This window comes from Chelonoidis abingdonii, chromosome 6 (genome assembly GCF_003597395.2).
Source record: "Chelonoidis abingdonii isolate Lonesome George chromosome 6, CheloAbing_2.0, whole genome shotgun sequence".
NCBI lineage: Eukaryota > Metazoa > Chordata > Testudines > Testudinidae > Chelonoidis > Chelonoidis abingdonii.
The window spans coordinates 129,451,432-129,470,880 of NC_133774.1; the positions used below are offsets into that span (position 1 = coordinate 129,451,432).

At 52.6% G+C, this 19,449-nt stretch overlaps 1 protein-coding gene across 2 annotated transcripts in view; it reads right to left on the reverse strand.

Annotated features, from left to right (window-relative positions):
- Positions 1–10,717, reverse strand: part of PAX5 (paired box 5) — a 232,295-nt gene extending 221,578 nt beyond the window's left edge. The window contains exon 1 of one of the 2 annotated variants that reach the window (XM_032778743.2): positions 10,618–10,717. In XM_032778743.2, the coding sequence (XP_032634634.1) occupies positions 10,618–10,663 (46 nt within the window). In that variant the 5' untranslated portion in view covers positions 10,664–10,717. Of the gene's footprint in view, positions 1–1,593; positions 1,929–10,617 lie in introns of those variants that run through there. The other variant, XM_032778746.1, reaches the window with a different exon arrangement.
- Positions 10,718–19,449: the final 8,732 nt, after the last annotated feature.

Consider the following 19,449-nt stretch of genomic DNA (forward strand, 5'->3'; position numbering starts at 1 on the left):
GTTGCCCGTCAAATTAGCAGAAAGACAACTCCAGGAGAAATCTTGGGTTTCACTATTAGTCATATTTCAAACTGTCGTTCTCCTAAATGAAAAGCTCGATTTGCACAGCAGTTAAAATATTTTGATTTGTAAATTTAAAAAAATCAGAATCATTTTTTCCATTTACAGTTTTCCTTTTTTTAAAAAGCAGGTTAGTTTGAAAATGTTTTAAATGTCTCATTCGATTTAGCTAAAATAGAACCTTAGTTCTTTTAATCAAAAAATGTTGCATTTTTCTTTGTAGTTCATCTTATACGCTTCCCTGTAAGTTTACAGTTTGCCCTTCTATAATCATCTACTGTGTCCTATTCTAAATTTATATTATTATAAGATAGATAATGTCTATCTGTATATCACGTTCTTTTATTCTGAAAACAAATCTGTCTTGGCTAAAAGGCTGGAGTGCAGAAGGGAAATGTGATTAGTTCTACTTTATATTTCCTTGAAATCTCTAGATCTAATCCAGCGTTTAACTCACCATGAGAGAAGATGTCATTTCACATAACACTGTGTTAATGGATAAATCTTCTCCCAGCCTCTGGAGCACAACAAACCTCAAGCAAACACATTACACAATTCTGCTAACTTACACAGCTAGTTCGCCATTCTGCCTCACTTAGACTTTGATGTTGTAAAAAATAATTCTATGTTTTTAGAAGAAAATTATTTTAGACTCAGTTTATCATTGATAACTGCTGTGTATTTTTAGGCTAAATCGGTACTTTAAATTTGGCAAAAATGCTGCAGACCAAACTTTTCAGTATCATTCAAACACAATGTTTTCTCAGAGACAGAGAGAGAGAGAGAGATTTGATTTAGAAATATTTGTACATCATTCTTCTAGAGAGTAAATGATACACACTAAAAAAGGCTGTTTCTAATATTTCCAAGACTTATTTTTTCTAGTTAAGATTTGTCTTAAAAATTATCTCTACATAAATAATTGAGAACTAGTAAAAAGTCGACTAAGAAAAACCTCAACTTTTTAAGCCATCCGAAAACAGGGAGGGGAGAGACTTACAAAAAGGAACAGGTCTGTTCGGTGGAACTATTAAAGGGGGTTGATTGTACTGCTTAGTTTTGGCATTTGAATCTCACTGTGAGATGGTAAAGTTCTAACAAAATAAAACGTGCACTCCTCTCTGTAGTTCTCCCCCGGTGGTTTTAGTACCTGCGCTAGGTAAATCAATGTTTGAAATTTGCATTCTGGTTCTCTCCGTGCACTCTGTCTCTGGCTTTTATAAAACACTGATTAGCAAGGGCTGGTCGCAGTGGCATGTATATGGGGATATAGGTAACACATATTCTCTAGAAATACCGCAGAAGTTTATCTCGCGAATTCAAGGGGGAAAGAGCGAGCCAGCGGCGGCGGCTGTTGTCTTTTCCATTCTCCCTGCAAAGCGCAGGTCAAGTGCTGCTGGTCCTCGCTAGCGGTGCCCAGAGGCAGCTACACCGACCCCCCTTTAATAACCGCTCGGGACGCTGTGATCGGACCAGGCAGGGTGGCTGGATCGGTGCTAAATGTCAGAGAAGTGGAACTAGCCGCCTACTTACTATGCATTGCTGCAAACGGGTCGTGCTTACAGTGTATTTCCATCGGAGCGGTCCCCAGAAGCTTCCCGGTCAGGTATTAAACTCCCCGGCGCTCGGCCCCGCTCCGTTGGCCCAAACTGCGGGGACTTAACACCCAGACCTCTCGCTCCAGGCCAGCAACAAAACCCCCACCCAAAGATCCTTCCTGGCGCGGCAATGTCTGGTCCCTCCTGCCCGGCGGCGGGACGGGACCTGGGGAGGAGTTCGGGACGGTCCGGTTCCCAAGGCCGCCCGGTCCCTGCAGGTCTCCCGCTGGCGCTGGGGCGGGTCAGGGCGCCATGAATAAGGTCAGCAGAGCCCCGGGCGGGCACAGCTCCTCAGGCGGGTCCGGAGCAATCCAGGGGCTGGAGAGGCGCGGAGCGGGATCCCGGAGCGGGCTGCGGGGTGAGCTGGGGGCCGGGGCCGGACCTGTCGGGGGCTCCCCGCCCCGGGGAAGCTGGAGGGCGCTGGGCGAGCCGGGCCGGGGGCTCCGACCATGCCGGGCGGGCTGCTCGGCTCCCTCACGCCCCCGCTCCGCCAGGCGGGCTCCGGCGCCCGGCGCTGCGCTCCCATCCCGCTGCCCGTCTCGGCTGCCCCGCGGCTACTGCGCGCCCATGGCGGAGCGAGGAGCCTGCCCGGAGCCGCCTTCAGGACCCTGCTGCATGTGGACAGCGGCGCGGGGCTCAGCCTCTGGGAGCGGGCGGGGGCGGGGGCCGTCACTCACCCGCCCGCGGGCCAATCGGAAAAGTAAAGTTGCCGGCCGCCCCCGTATTGGCTGCCGGGCGGGGCCGGCTGCGATTAGCCAGCTCCCGACCAATGGGAGAGCGGGGGCGGAGCCGGTTCATTGACAAACCAGGGGGAGTGGAGGGGGGGGTTGGTGGGTGGCCAGCCACTACCTCGGGCTGCTGCTCCCGGGGCGCCCCTCCCCCCCGCTGGGGCAGGGTGGGCTTCAGCCAGCTGGGGGGGAGGGAGGTTGTGTTACCCCCGGGGATGGGAGGCGGGCTGGGGGAGGTGGGGTTGTGTTACCTCTGGGAATGGGGGATGGGTCAGGCTGGGGGGGGGGGGAGGTTGTGTTGCCCCCGGGGATGGGGGCTGGATCCGGCTGGGGGAGGTGGGAGATTATGTTACCCCCGGGGATGGGAGGGGGGCTGGAGGAGGGGGGAGGTTGTGTTATCCCCGGGAATGGGGGCGGAGGAGGCGGCCTGGGGCCGCAGGGGGGAGCATGGGACAGACCGCTCAGGATCGGGCCCCCGCCCCACCCCACTGCTGCGGAAAGGCCGGGCGCCCTGATGTCTCCTGGCCACTCCCGCTGCTCCCTGCGCCGCTAGGCAAGCGCCCCAAAGCGCAGGCAGGGTCCCGCCAGGAGCTGCCGCCGAGCGACCCCCACTGAGCTCCCAGCCACGCTAGGACAGGCCCTGAGGCAAAGCTGAGATCGGGGGCGGGTTTTTTTTTCCCTCCAACTTTTTTGCCTCCAATAAAAGTGAAATCCCGCCCCCACACACCCAGGTATTTTCACTCCCAAGTTAGTGAGACGGCGGCCAAAACAAACAAACAAAAACCCACCATAGCAATTGTTTAAAAAAGACACTTTCACAAAGTCACAGAAGGATGCTCCCTTTTACCGAAGGAACCGCGAAATGAGAGAGGCGCGATAATGATCGTTAAATATACCGAGGAGCTCGCCGCCTCTCCCCGGCTGCAGAGCGCAGCGTACGACACACCTCACAAAGGAGATTCGATACCGTCTATTTTGCTGCTGGTTATTATTCTGCCTTCATGAAATCTGTAGTTATTACCGGATCTAGTTGCATATGCTTGGCAGAATTAAGGAACTGTGCCCTTTGTTAGATTTCTTCCCTCCTATGATAACTTTGTGCAGCAAGTGCATCATCAATAGGTGTTATAGGTGTGCAGATATACACCCCGCATGCATCGCTGTGCACATGAGAGTGAATATATTTACACAGACTGTATCTACACAGTCACACACATATATAGTTCTGTGTATAATTATATGGTACACGGAGACTCACATTTATACCACATGTAATTTATATTATATATAAGCTGTATATCGTACATACTATAAATTCTGACTGTGTCTCATATAATTATACACAGGAGAATATATATATTATAATGACTAGATAGGAGCATGTGTGTATATAGACACACACACACACACACACACACGACTCATATATATATATAAATGTATGTATGCATGTATATGACTCATATATATGCATGCTCCTATAATATAATATAATATATTATATGACATACATATGCATACTAATATGATAACATATTATATAATATAATATAAATCACTCTGTGTGTGAAGATACATATAATAGTCTTACACAGAGAGAGGAAGATGCAGAAATAATTCTTTCCCTGTCTGAAGTGACTAGCTGAAGCAAAGCACTGCCAAATTGTGTATTGTGGGTGTGAGGATTGGTTACTCCGTTTTGTCCGCTTGCTTTCCACACTAATAATAAGGGATCTAGAGCGGATAGGGAACCAGGGTCACTGGAGCAGGGAGGTTGTCTAAACCAGTGTGGCCCAGGCCCAAAGAAGGGATCGCTGACTCGTGTAGCTGAGGCAGGAACACGCTCCTGGGTATTTCCCGGGGGGCTCTGTCCCACCCAGGGTCTGGCCGGCAGAGGAGAGCCCCTGGCCTGCCCCTGGCCGCGCTCTGTGTGTTAGGGGCAGAGAGGAATAGCCCTGCTAGGAGGGGCGGCTGATCTGAGAGCCCCAGGTGAAGTCATGCGCGTCATGACCCTAAGCTCACTCTGCTGAGCGGCCATCTCGCCCAGGGGCTACTGGCCTCGGCACTATTCAGCCTCCCCCAGGCCAAGCCCTTGGCCTCCCTGCCTCGCACCGCAGCTGAACCTCAGACCTGTCTCTGCCCGGCCAGCTGCAATGCACGATGCTCTCTATTCTCTGAACGCTGAGCCCGGAGTCCGGAAACCTCTCCCGGCTGCGGGCAGTGCCCGGCCGCTTCGGGGCACGGGAGCCAGGGCGGGGTTTAGCTGGGAGTCTGCGCCTCCATCTACACGAGTCTGCTGGACGCTATTGCGCAGCATTTCCCAGGCCCCCGCTGCCCAGGGGAGAGGTCTGGAGAGACACAAACTGGTGCAGAAAACAGTGCACGCCCTTGGCTCCGGAGCCTGCCGTCGGCCTCCCCGGGGGAAAGGCCTGTGCAGTCTCACCCCCAGCCTCAGCAAGGGGGGTCTGCTCCTTAACCCACCCAGGCAGCCCATTACAAGGCCACAGGAACTCGCTTAGTCCTAGAGGGGGCTGTAGGAGCGAGTCTAGCCCCGGGCAGAGACCAGGAAGAAATGAGGTATTTCTGGAAAGTGAGAGCAGGTGCCCCAAGGACACTACAGAGAGGCCAGGCAGGCTTTTCCCCCCAAGGTCTCGCACTGCTTTGTGGTTTTCATGGGGTGAAGCCGCGTTTCCCTGGTCTTTTGTGCACAGGTATCTCCAGATCCGTGTGATCGCTGGCACCTACGCCAGGGCCCTGTGCACCCGGCGCTAACACGCCTCATGCGGGTGGACGTGTTCCCTGGAAGCCCGGTTCAAAGGCCGGCTTGCTGCTTTCTTCTGGCCAAGAGACTCGTGGAACAGTTTGGGAAAACCCTACCGGGCAGCTCTAAGCTTTGCTGAAGTGACTTGGGCTGAGCCGGATCACACAGACAGCGTCCACACAGCGCCTGGTCTTCCCAGTGCACGAACTAGTTTGAGCCAGAGCAGTGGGAGCCATTTGCCAAAGGGAAGCTGCAGCAGAAGTCACTGCCACAGGCAGCACTTTTATTCGGTGCAATACGCTGCTGGCATTTGTTATGACTAGTTTTGATGATGATGACGATGATGATGATGATGATTTGCTCTAAACGCCTCGTTTCTCGTCCTGACTCGCCACTACCTACCTCTACCACCTCCCTTTTTTCCTTCGGCCCCGTTGTCTTTCTAAGGGGCTGTGGGCTCGGCGCTGTACAGCTTAACGCCTAACACCTCTCGGATTTGCCAGCCCTTTCCCAAACAGCCCTTTCCTCTGGCTGGGATCCTCCCTGCTTGTGTTCAGGAGCTCTCCCCACGCGCTGCTGCAACCTTATGAAATTAACAGTAGGGGGAGTTCCTGCCTGGCAAACTCTGACCCTCTACATCGGGAGCACAAGTGTCTTATCCAAAAACCAGCCTCCTCGCCTCCTGCGAGCCTGACGTGTGCATGTACCTGGGACCGCACGCACAGCCCCTCTGGGCTCTCCTTTGGGCGTCGGGTGTCGTCCCGTGGCGTGCAGCTCTCAGGCTGTCCTGAACGCACGTGTGAAATACACCCAGGCACACACCTTTCCCCAGGCTTCAGGTTTGCGGTGAATCTGTCTCGCACACTCCCGCCCAGAGTCCAGACTCCGCTGTGTCAAACAGGGCTCGGCGCAGTTTGGGGAGGAAGGCTGGCCGCAGGGCGTTTACACGCTTAAAGCGAAAGGCTTCCCGCTATACACTGCACTGAACGTCCTCAGCCAGCATTAAGTGTATTCTCTCATCTTCCTTCGAGAAGTGCTAATCGACAAGGATTTCCAGGCGTGGATTTCCAAGCTCCAGGCCCTTAGCCGCTGTATCTCTAACGATCTGATTACAGTGGAGTGTCTGTAGTTGCTTTTGGTATCCATTGTCTAACAAAAACAACTTTGGAGCCTCTCCCGCAGCTGGCAAACACCTTCCTGTATGTGCAAATCTCCGGCTACAGAAACTGCCAAACTCGGAGCCTGTCCCACTTGCGTTCAGCCGCAGGCAGAGTCAAGCAGTGCTGACCTCACAACTTAGTTTTAGTGAAGGTCAGGTTTGTGCAGCGTCTTTCCCGCAGCTGGCCGGGGGTTGGCGCCTCACTCGGAGGGGTCGGTGTTTTTTCGAGGGCTAGAGAAGGGAGGGGAGGGGTCACGACAGGGTGTGTAGGGGGGTTCAAATTCTGACCTGATCATTTTCACTTTGCGCCCGGAGAGCGCTTGAAAATCACACCGCACTAACAACATGCAAAAATCTCCGCAAAAGCCTTTCGCGGTCGGTTTCAATCGACAAGGGAAATTTCACCTTCCGGGAGTTTTCACTGGGGAAAAAAATCTTATGGGTAACACCAATTTGGAGCACGCGGGACCCCGTAGCAATCTCGAAGCGCTGCAAGATCTCTTTGGCTAAGGGCGAGCAGCCTGCCCTGGGGCGCTCGGGTTTAATGAGCTGTAGCCAGCGTGTGCCAGGCACCAGCACGTTGAGAGGTTTGGAGAGAGCCTCAAAAGGACTCAGGAGGCGGGTGAAACTTGTACAAAAACACGAACAATTCGAGTGCATCCAGCCCACGTCGCTGGAGCTGGCAGGGATTTACTCTAAAACTGGCACAAAGTAGGCATCAAAGGCGACTTTTGCGAAGGACAAATGCATGGGAAGAGGATTTCCCTGTAACTTTCCATCAGCACCCTGGTCCCTTCCCCCCTGGCCCCAACTTCTGGAGACACAGTCCGGGGAGACTCCCCGCAGGCTTCATCGGCAGCATCCTTCCAGTACTGCACAGCCAGCTTTTTTGAGCAAATAAATCATGCTATGCAAATAATAAGGCGTTTCTTTAGGACCAGCCCATCCGAGGTTATTGCATCCAGACCCAACGATGCAAACATGCTCATCCCGTGGGACTGGGAAATATACATCTATTTACACAACTCTCAAACCCGGTGTGCAGAGATCCCCCCACCCCACGTGCTAAGCCACATGCAGTTATCAGCGACAAGGAGTCCTGTGGCACCTTCTAGACCAACAGAAGTATTGGAGCATGAGCTTTCGTGGGTGAAGACCCACTTCGTCACAGGACTCCGTCGCTTTTGACAGATCAAGTTCTCAGGACACCATTGCACCAGCAATGTTGATGGTTATTAACTATGTGTTTTAGAGGTTTGCCTGGAGCAAGGGATCCGCCTTGTTAGTTCTTATTTCAATCTCCCCCTCCCGTGATGTGCCCTAGTGAGGTAGAGAGTTTAGACAAAACCCTTCCCTCTCCTGAGCCCCCTCTCCCCTCTAAACCCGCGGAAGATAAATAATACAGTTGCCATTCTCGTGGCGGACCTCGAGGTCACTCGGCGCCCAGCCCCTTCTTTTTAAACCATCTCAGATAAAGTAGTGATGGGTGATGATGCGAACCCACCCAGGACGGCGAAAGCTGGGAATGGAAGCGTGAGCCCCACGTGTGAGTGTTTGAGGGTGAGATCAGAGTTGAAAGTAAACAAGTCTCTAGATTATTTCACGGGTTACAGAGGGGGAAAGCGCCTCCCTTAACAGGCTCTAGATTCAGTGGCCTGAGAAGCACCGGGAGACTAGATTGTCCATCAACCCTCGTTTAACCCCACGCACGAAAAATCAGGGGTAACATTCTCCCCCCTCCAGCCCACAGCTGCAGGTGTCCCTGTACAGTTTGAGGCGAGAAGATTTGAGTTGATCTGTGTTACTATGCGTCAGGTACCCCCCTGCCTCCCACCTCCTTTCCCGTCTAGATACGGAGAATGGCAAAGCATACTAGAGGATTTGAGGATCTACCCTGTTACCAGCCAAGTGAATACCTTTTGAGGCGGGGAGCGGGGAGAGGCTGCAGCTGTGATTGGATGTCTCTGCAAGGCAGGCCCCTCTTCCAGCTGTAGGCTGGGGAGACGGACACTGCTAGGCAGGGTGGCAGGTGCAATTTACAGACAGTCATTTAGATCAGCTCCATTTCCAGAGCAGACGTGTCCGTTTGAAAGCTCTGATGACGAAGGCATTTTGTTTCACACTAAACTAGGGGCCAGAATCTCCCCCCAAAGCCTCCACAATAAAGTAATCACCGAATGAAGGTATCTATTTCTGGGGTGGGGGAATGCACAGCTGCTGGGCGCAGTCTCTCGTGTTTAGAAGCACTTGCCCTCTGGGGCACAAGAAGGCACCAGCCCTTAAAGGAGGAAGACCAGAGAGCAAATGACAGAAATCGGTTTAAGGGAAACCAGTTGAGGGAGGCTGGAAGCAACAGGCCGTACAAAATGAAGCCGAAAATGACTTCCGCTGCTTCGTGTCACCTTTCTGTTTCGAGCCTCCCGCTGCGGTGTGTGTACAGACCGGAGTGAAACCAGGGCCGAGAGTCGGCCCGGAGGTGACGGTCTAGTCATCCTGCTCCAGCCATCACCCCCCGCGCCCGCATCTTTGCCAGTCCTCCGAGCAGCGCCGGATGCGCTGCCTGCCCTTTACAAAGCGCACACAGGTTGTGTTGTCTTCCCAGGCCAGGGGAGACAAGTCCGCGATTTGGCTGGAGGCATCATTGGAAGGGGACCCAGGAGCAAGCACAGAGCGCAGGGCGCTGCTCTCCGTCCAGAGTGAACACGGGGCACAAAGTTTAGGGCTGTAACTACAGCCCGGGCCTAGGGGAAAGCTCCCCCTCCCTAGGATTCTGGGGTTCCCGGCCTCCTTCCCCTGTTCTCCCGGGGGTGGGGGTCTGGGCTTTCCCCACCTGCCTGTGGCGTGGCTACGAGCCGGCTACCCAGGCCGGTTTGCCCTGGGTATGGGCCTGTCCCACCGCCCCCAGCCAGTTGAGAACAAAGATGGACCGAAGGCCTAGGACACAAACAGGCAACGCTTAATTCGGATCGTGCCGGGTCCGGCTCCTGCCCAGGTTGGGCGAGCCACCACCGAAGGGCCGGGCAGGCAGGCCCCGGAGAAGCAAGGCCCAGCCCCGACCAGGGGCGAGGGCAAAGGTTTGGCGGGAGCAGCCAAAACCTGGGGACCGGGGCAGCTTCTGGGCGCGGCTTAGGACTTCCCCTACCCCTCAGCGGGCTCCCCCTCCACCAGGGCCTTCCCCGGCCCCTCCCAGGGCCCGCAGCTAAGCGCAACGAAACGCGTTATCGATTAACCGATGAATCAGGCGATTTAACTAGTAAACGGCCCATCGATTGCTGCAAACTTGCATGATTTATAGCGAGCTTGGCGGGACCCGCTCAGGACTCCCCACTGCAGGGCAGATCCCTGCGCATCCCCCCCCCTCCCCCAGGCCATTCGCAGCGCCGGCTCGGCCTCCCTCCCAAACGCCCTGATCTCTAGCCCCTTTGCAGAGTGTGACAGTCACAGGCCCCAGCCGGAGCAGCGTCCGTAGCACCCCGGAGGACTGGGGAAATGGAGCTCGCCCGGCTGCTCCTGGGGGCGATGCGCTGGGGGGTGGGGAATTTCCCCTCCTGGGTCAGGAAGTCCGGAGCCTGGAGCTGACACCGCGGGGTCCGCGCTCTGTCTAGCCATGCCCCCTCCCCGGGACTGTCCCAAACCCCCCTACGCATCCAGCGATGGGACCCGCGCAATGCTCCTGATCGTGTTTGTGGCCGTACACTGAGCCTGCCCTACAAAGCTCTGGCCGCTGGCCGATTGTGTCCCCCCCCCCCCAAAAAAAACACAGCGTCTGGCTGGGTGGCTGAAACCCCTGCAGGAAACGCAAATGGTTGCCAGCCTTGTTCCCCGCACCCAGCGCCCCTGAACTCTGCCATGCCTGGCCCAAGTGTTGACTTTTGCTTTGAAAATGGTTGATCTCGAGATAATCCTTTTGGCTATGCAAAAGCTGCATCCCCAGGCAAACACAATGCGGCCACTTAACTCCGCGAGCAGCTCGGTACCTGAATGCGGGGCAGGGCAGCCCCTGTGCTGGTTAAACATTTCTTACCATCTTTTCTAAGCAGCAAGTCTCTGGGCTTCTAACCCACTGAAGCCCCTACCAGTACAACCAAATATAACCGCGTGCCTGTAAACCCAGAGCTATATAACCCTATCCCCATGCCGTGAGAACAGATCAGTATCACACTGCATGTTTAGACACCCACCTATAGATTCATATAGACACACACCGTATAGGAAAACTACTTGTGCCCAACGCACAGGCAGCTCTCGGGCTAGAGAGCGAAATTGCATATTTATTTACAGCTACTTTAAAACCCAGGAGCACAGTCCTACCTGTTCGGCCGGTCCTGGAAGTCATGTAGTTTTTCTCTAATTCCATTCTGATTTTTCAGGACTTGGTGAAATGGACAGAGAAAAAAAGTTTCCACTTTTTTTTTTTTTGAGGGTCTGCTTGCAGGTTGGAATAATTCAACTCTTCCGCTCCCCGTCGAGCCTTTGCAGCTGATCACTGAGCTGAAACTAAACGTTTTAGATGGAAAAAAAGCCTCCGAAGGAACCGTGAAATGATTAAGGAACTAAAGAGCTTCTCGCCATGTGAGATCATGTCCTGTTCTCTAAAACATCACAAGATGTCCCCAGACGCAGCCAAAAACCAAGAAACTCTGACATCTGTTGTAGCAGGAATCAAAGTTTGTTTGCAACCCAACTGCCTTAAAGTGTGACTTTAGCTGTTTACAGAGCAGCGTGCGAAAGGCGGAGGCAGAGAGACGCCTGTGACTTTACTGAAACAAAAACAGTCAAGGGCTTTAATGTATAGCTGGAAACATGATCAACTTTTCATCAAAACCAACTTTCATAGCGTTAAATGGGCAAACAACAGTAAAAGCTGATGGGGACACACCGGGAAATCATTTTTCCTCTTAAACTTAATTATTAAATATCATATTCCTGTTGCTTGCAATATTTGATCGAATACTCGCTTTAAAGGGAGTGGCACTTGTCTTTGCTTAAATATATCTGCGTGGATAATCAGACCAAAATTAGTCCCTTACGAAGGATCCTTTTGTCCTAATATCAGCTTCTTGCTTAGAAAGGCACCATTCTGCAAAACTAGCCCAGCTGATCATGAGCTAGAAGGAGCACCTTCAGCAATCATCTCAGCTTTGATTGTTTTTTAAAGAGGCGCCTAGGCTAGACTTTTCGAGGGGGGATTTTTAATTACACGGTGCCCTCCGAAATTATATCGAAGGACCAGTGGTAACAATAACGTCCCACAGGCCTCAGGAAAAAAAATTAAAAAGGATCATTCGATTTCGTGCAGCCAAGTACTTCGATTTGGGGTTTTTTTGAAGTAAGGCGTTAAGGAAAACGCTTCTTATTTTCATATTTTAACAATTCTGACGCCGGAGATATTTCAAATATTGTAACTTTACACAGGAGCAAGTCTTCGGTGGAAATACAGATTTTTCGGTGGATTTTTATGTTCACAATATGTGCGTCTCGTGTTTAACTGCCTCTATCCTATGCCACACACTAACATAGGCCTTACAATTGTGCTCAAGACGGGATGCTGTTCATTTGTAACCGAAAATTAAATATCGGACTCAAAATTATTCCGAAGAAAAGCGTTTGCACTTTAAGCTCCTTCGCTGTTGTAGTCAATCTGATTAGTTTGGAAATATTCATGCCTGTCGAAAATCGACTTGTTCCACGAGACTGCTAAGCCACCCACACTTCGCTATCTGCCATTACAGCTGAACTTGGTATCAAAATAGTTTCTAGACACCTTATTTTGTTTTCGCTCCCTGAGTGCAGAATATGCTTCAGTGGAGACAGTTTTAGCAAAGCGAAAGCCCCTCTCTAGCATATTTAGCGAGTGGAAAGGGGGGAATATGGTGAGAAGGGCCGATATCGATTTAATGGCAAACGATACATTTATGCAAAATATTCTTTCACCGTACAGAGGGTGGCAAAGGCATTTTTCTAGTGGGCTAAACGTCGACCTGTCTCGATTACAATTAAAAAGGCGAACAGGGAATCTTTAAGCTCCAGCTTTGACTAAAATGAGCACCCGCATACTCCAACCTAGCTTCAAGCGAAAGTAAACATCCTATAGCAGCCATATAGAATGAAAAGGGCTGCGAACGTTTCTCCTGCGAAAACACTGCGATTCCTGAATTCTCACCCCCTCGTTAATTTATCAGTGATCGCGATTACTATTATTTTCACCCGATGAAAATGCATTTAACATTTCCTCTCCTCCCTGGCTCAGTGGGAAGCGGTGCTCTGGGTAGAAACCACCTTTTGGAATCGAATTGACCTCTCCAAGGCACAGCTTCTCTCCTGACCTCTTTTGCAAAGAGAGGAAAATAAAGAATATGCATCTTACTGCGGCATATTAAGCTTATACATTAAAGAAGTATTAACGGTTATAGCCATAGGCAGATCCCAAAGGACGGGTTTACCTTCTTTCTCAAACGGTATTAGTGTTTTGGATGGGCCTGTAACTGCTTTGTGAACGGGGAGTGAAAAATACATAAAAAAAAAAAAAAAAAAAAAGAGGTTGAGGGGGGGGGGAAATCTTTGCGAAGACGAGAATCAATTCACAGGTGCGTTTTTTAAAAACCTCAACAAATATTTTATCCTCCTATCCAGGAACCCGGGGCACATTGTTGTAACCTCATTTCAAATCAAATACTTTCGAAATCGACATGTCGCCCATATACAAGATTTTCAACACCGTCCCACGGCCAGCAAAGCAGAGAGCCATCGCAGCCCGTCGCTTGGTCTGTTCTGGCCAATGTTTTACTCGGAGCGGGCTGCACACGCGTTTGGAGCCGCCTTGTTCGGCGGCCGCTAAACGGGCCACAGACACGACGAAACGGGCCGTTGAAATGAAGCAGCCCGAGCTGCCCGCTGCAGATTTTGTTTTGCCTTCAGCTCTGTGACTTCCCTTTTTTCCTAACGTCCTTTGCGCTCATTTGTTTGTATAAAAATAACCCCGCTGCAATAAACACTTCCTAGCCGCCCGCTGACCCCAGGGGCCGGGCTCTCGCTTTTCGCCAGGGCTCTTTGGTGGGACCGGGACACGAATCCGCGGGCCTGATCCTCCCGCAAACCCAGCCCCGCAAGACCGACCCAGGCGGGAGGGAGCGCGTGGCTTTCTGTGCTGGCCCACTGGGGGAAGGGCTGGGGGGGGGGGCCGGTCCATATTCCAAACAGGTGCAAGGGTCTTTGCTTCCCAGCCCGGAAGCGGAGCAGAGGGGGATGAATTAGCCCCCCAAGGCGGCATCAAAGTACGAAACAATCGCTTTGGGCACGGGGCGCCGCCGGGAACAAAGCGGGAATAAGCCCTAAGCTGCTGGACCCTTTCCAGTCCCCGCTATCAACAGAGCAGGGCTCGGGTCTGCCACGCAGCACCTGGGCTCGGGTGCGTTTCCTGGCGGATGGGTGCGTATGCTGCGCACATGCGCGTGTGGGTAGATGGACGTGTTACTGTGTGCGTGTGCGGCTGTGGATATGCTAGTGTGTCCGTGTGCATGTATATTTGTGTATGGATAGGGAATTGTATATATGTGCGTATATATAATCCGCAGAGATGCGTATCTATCTATCTATACTGGCCATGGAACAAGGTGTCTACAAATGTGTGCGCAGCCCGCTTAGATTAAAATATTAGCCTAAAAAGACAAAGATATATATATCGCGTGTATATAGGTAATGTGTGTGTATATATCTCTATCAATGTATATTTGTGTATTCTCAGCTAGCTATGAATGTTTATATACACACCTGTGTGTCTCCACAGAGATACACATGTATGTAAATAATCGTATTTTATCCTCTACTGGCACATACGCAGACACGTGTGTGCCTGTCTCTCTGTAGACACAAGAACGTGTGCACATGGGAGAGTTTTCTCTCTGTGTGTATATGGACGCGCACACACGTGTCTCTCCCGGGAGGCAGACCCCTGCCTGGGGATGAACGCGTGGCCGAGGGTGCATGCCCTTGCCCAGCTCTCTTGCGGGTGTGGGCGTGGATTTCCCCAGCCCTGGGCCGTGCCTAGCCCTTAGCTCCCAGCCCAGGAACAGAGCCCTGCACGCCCCGGAGCCCGCGGGCCTCGCACGCTTCAGGAGCGGGCTGGCGGCTCCTCTGGGCGAGGGAATGGCCCCGGAGCTGAGCCCCATTCAGACAACGGGGCCGCGCCAGCGCTCGCCCGGGGCTGGGTGGTTGGGGCCGGCTCCTGCCCTGCTTTCCCCAGGCAGCGAGCCCATTGAGGCAGCAGGGCCAATGCGGCCCTGCCCTCCGGCCACAGCTTGGGGGGCTGCGGCCATTCGCCCCCACACCCTGTCTTTGCTGACCCCTGACTCCTGAGAAGCCCCAGGAGAGTGGGGCTGTCCAGGAGAGCGGTCTAGGAGCTGCAGGCACTTCCCAAACTCCGCGCCCCCTCCCCGGAAAGGGGCACCGCCCGCCAGAAGTGCCTGGGCCTCCCGCTTCTACCGCCTGCCCTTCCAGGGCACAGCTTGGGAACAGAAGCCATGTGCATTCGCCCCGTACATTTAGAAACGAACGGGTTGTAGGAGAACAAATCCAGGCAGGAAAGCTCTGTCTGGTTCTGCCTCTGCAAGCTCGATGAAGCTCGCCACTTAATGCACTGAGTGACTGAAGTTAATGGCTCTCACGTGAAGACACACACACGCTGAGTCTGCAGCCCAGCAGGTGGAGAGACATGATCTGCTTATGCCACCCCTGCAAAGGAAGAGCAAAACCCTCCAGGCCCCGCCACGAGAAGAAATCAAGTGAAGAAAAAGAGAAATGCAGCCAGAGCCTCAGCAGTGCCTGGCCCCGAGCACAGATGTGGCCTCGCTTTGCGCGCAGCACAGACCTCTCCCTGGGCTGGGAAGCAGCCTCGGCCCCCGGGCGTGTCTGTTTCCTGACCTTGCGCCCAACCCCCGCAGCTCCTCCTCCGCGGCCCACCTGTCCCAGCCCGCGGCCAGCCGGGAATCAGATCCGATCCGGGGCCAGCTTAAAGGCTTTCCAGGGGCCGAGTGAAATCAATAAACACCAGTCCCCGCAGGCTCCGGACACGGGCTGTTCCTGAGGCGATGGGAGTGGGACACATCTGCCCAGCCCGCTCCCGGGAGCGAAAGCACCTGGCCACGTCTGGGCAAAGCGGTTCCCCGCGTTACACCAGGGGCAGTGAGCAGGAGACCAGAGTCCCGGGGACCGGGATTCAAACGACGCGGCGCGGAACTGGAGCCCGGGGTTTGCATGTCACACTGGGAGGGTCGCTGTCACTGCCCTGCGGGTAATATCCCCGACTAACGCCGTCAGCCCCATGCCTTACTGGGGGGGACCCCAGCGGGAACGGGATTACAGCTAAGCCAGGGCACTCGGGCGCGCTCAGGGACACCCCACGGGCAGGGCCTGGTGGGGACCCACCTGGGAGTCAGGGGTAAAACACCTCACGCCCTCCCCAGTCCAGGGCACCCCAGGACCAGAGAAACCTTCAATCCTCCACCAGCCGCTGCGACCCTCCTGGCTTCAGCGCCGCTGGTTATCGCGCCGTGCCTGGGGCCAGGGGGTCACAGCGTAACTCCATTGCCCCCTTCTCACTTGTGCCCTGGGACACAAGCAGCCCGAGCCGCCCAGAGCCTGCGGGGAGCTGGAGCAGAGACCCGCAGCTTATCTGCAGCCGAGGGAGGGAAGTCTGGCTGCATCCCCCAAGGTCATGGTCACTTCTCCCCGTCCCGCGCCTCCAGGGCAGAGACTGGACGCCAGTAACTCACAATAATGACAGCGGATCCCACTGGTTCCCAATCCCAGCCAGGCTGCGGCAGAGTTTAATACTAAGTACACAGCAAGGGGACAAACCAGTTACCCCCCTCTGCCCCCAGACCACCCCGCTGCAGCCCCCCGGCTCCGCTGGGAAAACCATTCTACTGTCGCAGGCCCACGGGAGTGTGAACATGCAACTTTTCCAAAGCCAGGTCCGGCCTGGGATTTAAAAGGGAAAGCGCTGGCACCTTGCGAGTGGGACAGCAACACCTCCCATCTCTCAGCGCTCCCATCATAGCCAAGCGGCCCCTGCCAGGACCTCCTTTCATACCTTCTTAAGGTGTTGCAACATGGGGCAGAGAAATGCAGGCAAGTGGGTTTTTTTTTAAGAGATAGGCGGGGGCTTCCAAGAACCTGTCACAATTCGCCAACCTTCTGTTCGCGAATTAAGTATTTCTCGTCCCTGAAAGACACCCCAAGAAAATGTTATTCCCACGTACAGCTTGAACCCTGTTGAGAAGGACCTGCTCGGTCCAGATCCACCAGAGAGCATCAAGCGATTCCATTGGAGCCAAATCCAGGTCTGTGTGTCCTGGGTGAGTTCTTGACAATTTCCACACAATTGCCTGAGCCTGGCACGTGTAAAAATATCACCCTCTCCACTCCTTTTTTGTCCCTTTCTTCAGCCCTTTTCCCCACGAATCCCCGCCTGCCTGCTCACCTGAGAGCGGAGTTTCTGAAACATGCGGGTGGGCACAGATTTGGGGGGTTTTAAATTAAACTTGAAAATAAATGTACGTTGAGGGCTTCCCTTGGAAATCACTACACACCCTTCTATTGGTCACACGCTTCTTTTTATCGCCAGGGCCCCTCATTCCGGCTAGTGTTAACGGCAGCAAACCGCGCTTGATGCAGATGTTGCCCAGCACAACGTGAGTTTTAGACTTCGATGGCAGAGGAGACTCCGGGGACCGATCCCTTTGCTCCCAGTGGCGATTTCCCTCAAGGGGGGCAAAGTGGAGGTAAGGTCCCGGTCCTGCTCGCATGAAACCGAGGATAAAACTCCTGTGGGGGTCAGGAGCAGGCCCTGCGTTTTACAACGGTTTAAGTGGAGAAATTAGAACTTTTTTTTAAACTAAGCGTTAGCAGAAACCTTAGGACCTTGGTCCCGGGCAAAACAAAATAGAACAAGCCAGCGGCGGGGCAGGAAAGGGGCCATTTCACGTGCTATATTCTTTTCTAGGAGCCTGCTCGCCCTGGGCTAGTTTTCTGGGATGCCTTGGGCTGGAGCCTACTCGCCCTGGGCTGGTTTTCTTGGATGACCTGGGCTGGAGCCTGCTCGCCCTGGGCTGGTTTTCTGGGATGGAATCTGCTTTCCCGGGGGGGCTGGGGCTGGCTCCAAGAGCCCTGGCGCGCCCCATAGACGTCTGACCACCGGGGATGCACTAGCTTTGCCAGAGAGGCTGAATTGAACCAGTTCTTTTCGCCCCGGCCATTCAAGATGTGTTTCCTGTTCATTGTGCAGGGGATTTTTTCAGCGCGCTACGAAGTCAAATCAAATCAAACCGAACCAGGGCTTTGAACGTCTTAATCCCCGCCTAAAACGAATCGGGACTGATTGAGCGGCGGGAGCTCGCTGCGCAGGATTTAAAGCCCAGCTGTAATTCGGATAGTTTCCGAGCCGGGTCCAAAACCCAGACAGAAACACGGGCAAGCGCAGGCGCCCTGCTCTCGTCCCGCACTGCCCCTGGCGCAGTCTCCAGTCATTCCTACAGTCGGGAGCTTGGCATGCAAACGGTGACAGCCTCCTGCCACTGAAATTAACAGCAACAGTCCGAGAGAGCAGGATCGGGTCCCGCGACCACTCCTGAAGGTGCTTTTAGAACTGGAGGTTTGCAAGTTTCTTTGCAAATATCTGCACAGAAAAAAGGAGACAGGTTAAAGCAGGTTTAAAAAAGAAAATTATATTCCCCTGCCCCCCTCCATCTTCTAATCAACATGTATAATCCTTTATTTCCTCTAAGCACCAGCGGCATTGGATCCAAAAAGAAAAGTATTAAAGACACCAGTCATGTATTTTACTGACTGACGAATTCTGAAATGTTAGGCAGCTATTTCAATTTTTATTCCTGACTTTTTTTCCTAAGCCACATCTTATCGTTAAAGACATTAATTCTTTCGATAGCAAAGACTGAGACCTTAGCAGCGAAGTACACACCTAAACCAAACAGATACATGGATTGTTTAGTCCTTTGTAAAATACAGAGAAGGAAATCCAAATATAGATGCCTAAAGTTCTCATCCATATGCAGGCTCCCCAATCCTTTATACAATAAAACCCACTCAGGGCTCAAACCGTCTTTTTCAAACTCGAGGAATAAGGAGAGAAAGCATCCTTAGCTGGCACTGTCTTGGTTTTATAAACTCCATCCTGTGTATCATTTCCCACATCGTTTTGTTTTCTGTAAATAGCCTGGTGTGGGGGAATAATGACAATACAAAGGAATTAAGAAGAAAATTGTTCTGTTTCAGGAACCTCATCCCTTTTCCCAACTATCTAAAGGACCCCTTCTATGGCCTTACTCCCAGGTATGCAGTTAGATGGGTGCTAAACCAGACTCAGCCTTTTGTCTTTTGACCTCTGATGCATGAAATTAGTAAAAGAAAATGTGAAGAAAAGGATAAAAACACATGGAAAAATATCTTACAATGCTCATTGTATCAGATCATAGCCCAGCTACTAGGAACATCCAGAACTATTTGTTTATAAGAACCTTTCCCTCCCCAACCACATGCTTGTTTTCATTTACAAGGACTCTGTATTCATTAGCAGGGATTAACCTCTTCTTTTGCTCAGGGAACAGGCAAAGGTATTATGTTGGAGCATGTACAGTTTAACTCCTTTCTCAAATCCTTTGCTTTTTACTAATTTTCCTGAAAAACCACACAACTCCCAAACTGCGGGACTCTCAAAGGATGATCCTCACCTCTAGCATCAGTAGCTGAAGGTATAAACAGCGGTTTTATTGTTGTCTCAGAGCTACATGTCTGCACTGCACATATGGGGCCATGATGCTGTTTATTTCACCTCTCTTCCTCATTTCATTTTAATTTCAACATGTGGATGAGCTGGTAGTGATTGTGACCTAGTATCTTCCCAGGGATAAAATTAAACCCTGGGATGGGCAGGCTAACTAGACTGAAGGTTTGCGCATTGGCCTGCTAAACCCAGGGTTGTGAATTCAGTCCTTGAGGGGGCCATTTGGGGATTGGTCCTGCTTTGAGCAGGGGGTTGGACTAGATGATCTCGAGGCCCCTTCCAACTCTAATAATCTATGATCCTATGAAGGAGCATTCCTTGGGCCTTCCTGAAAAGTTGATGGT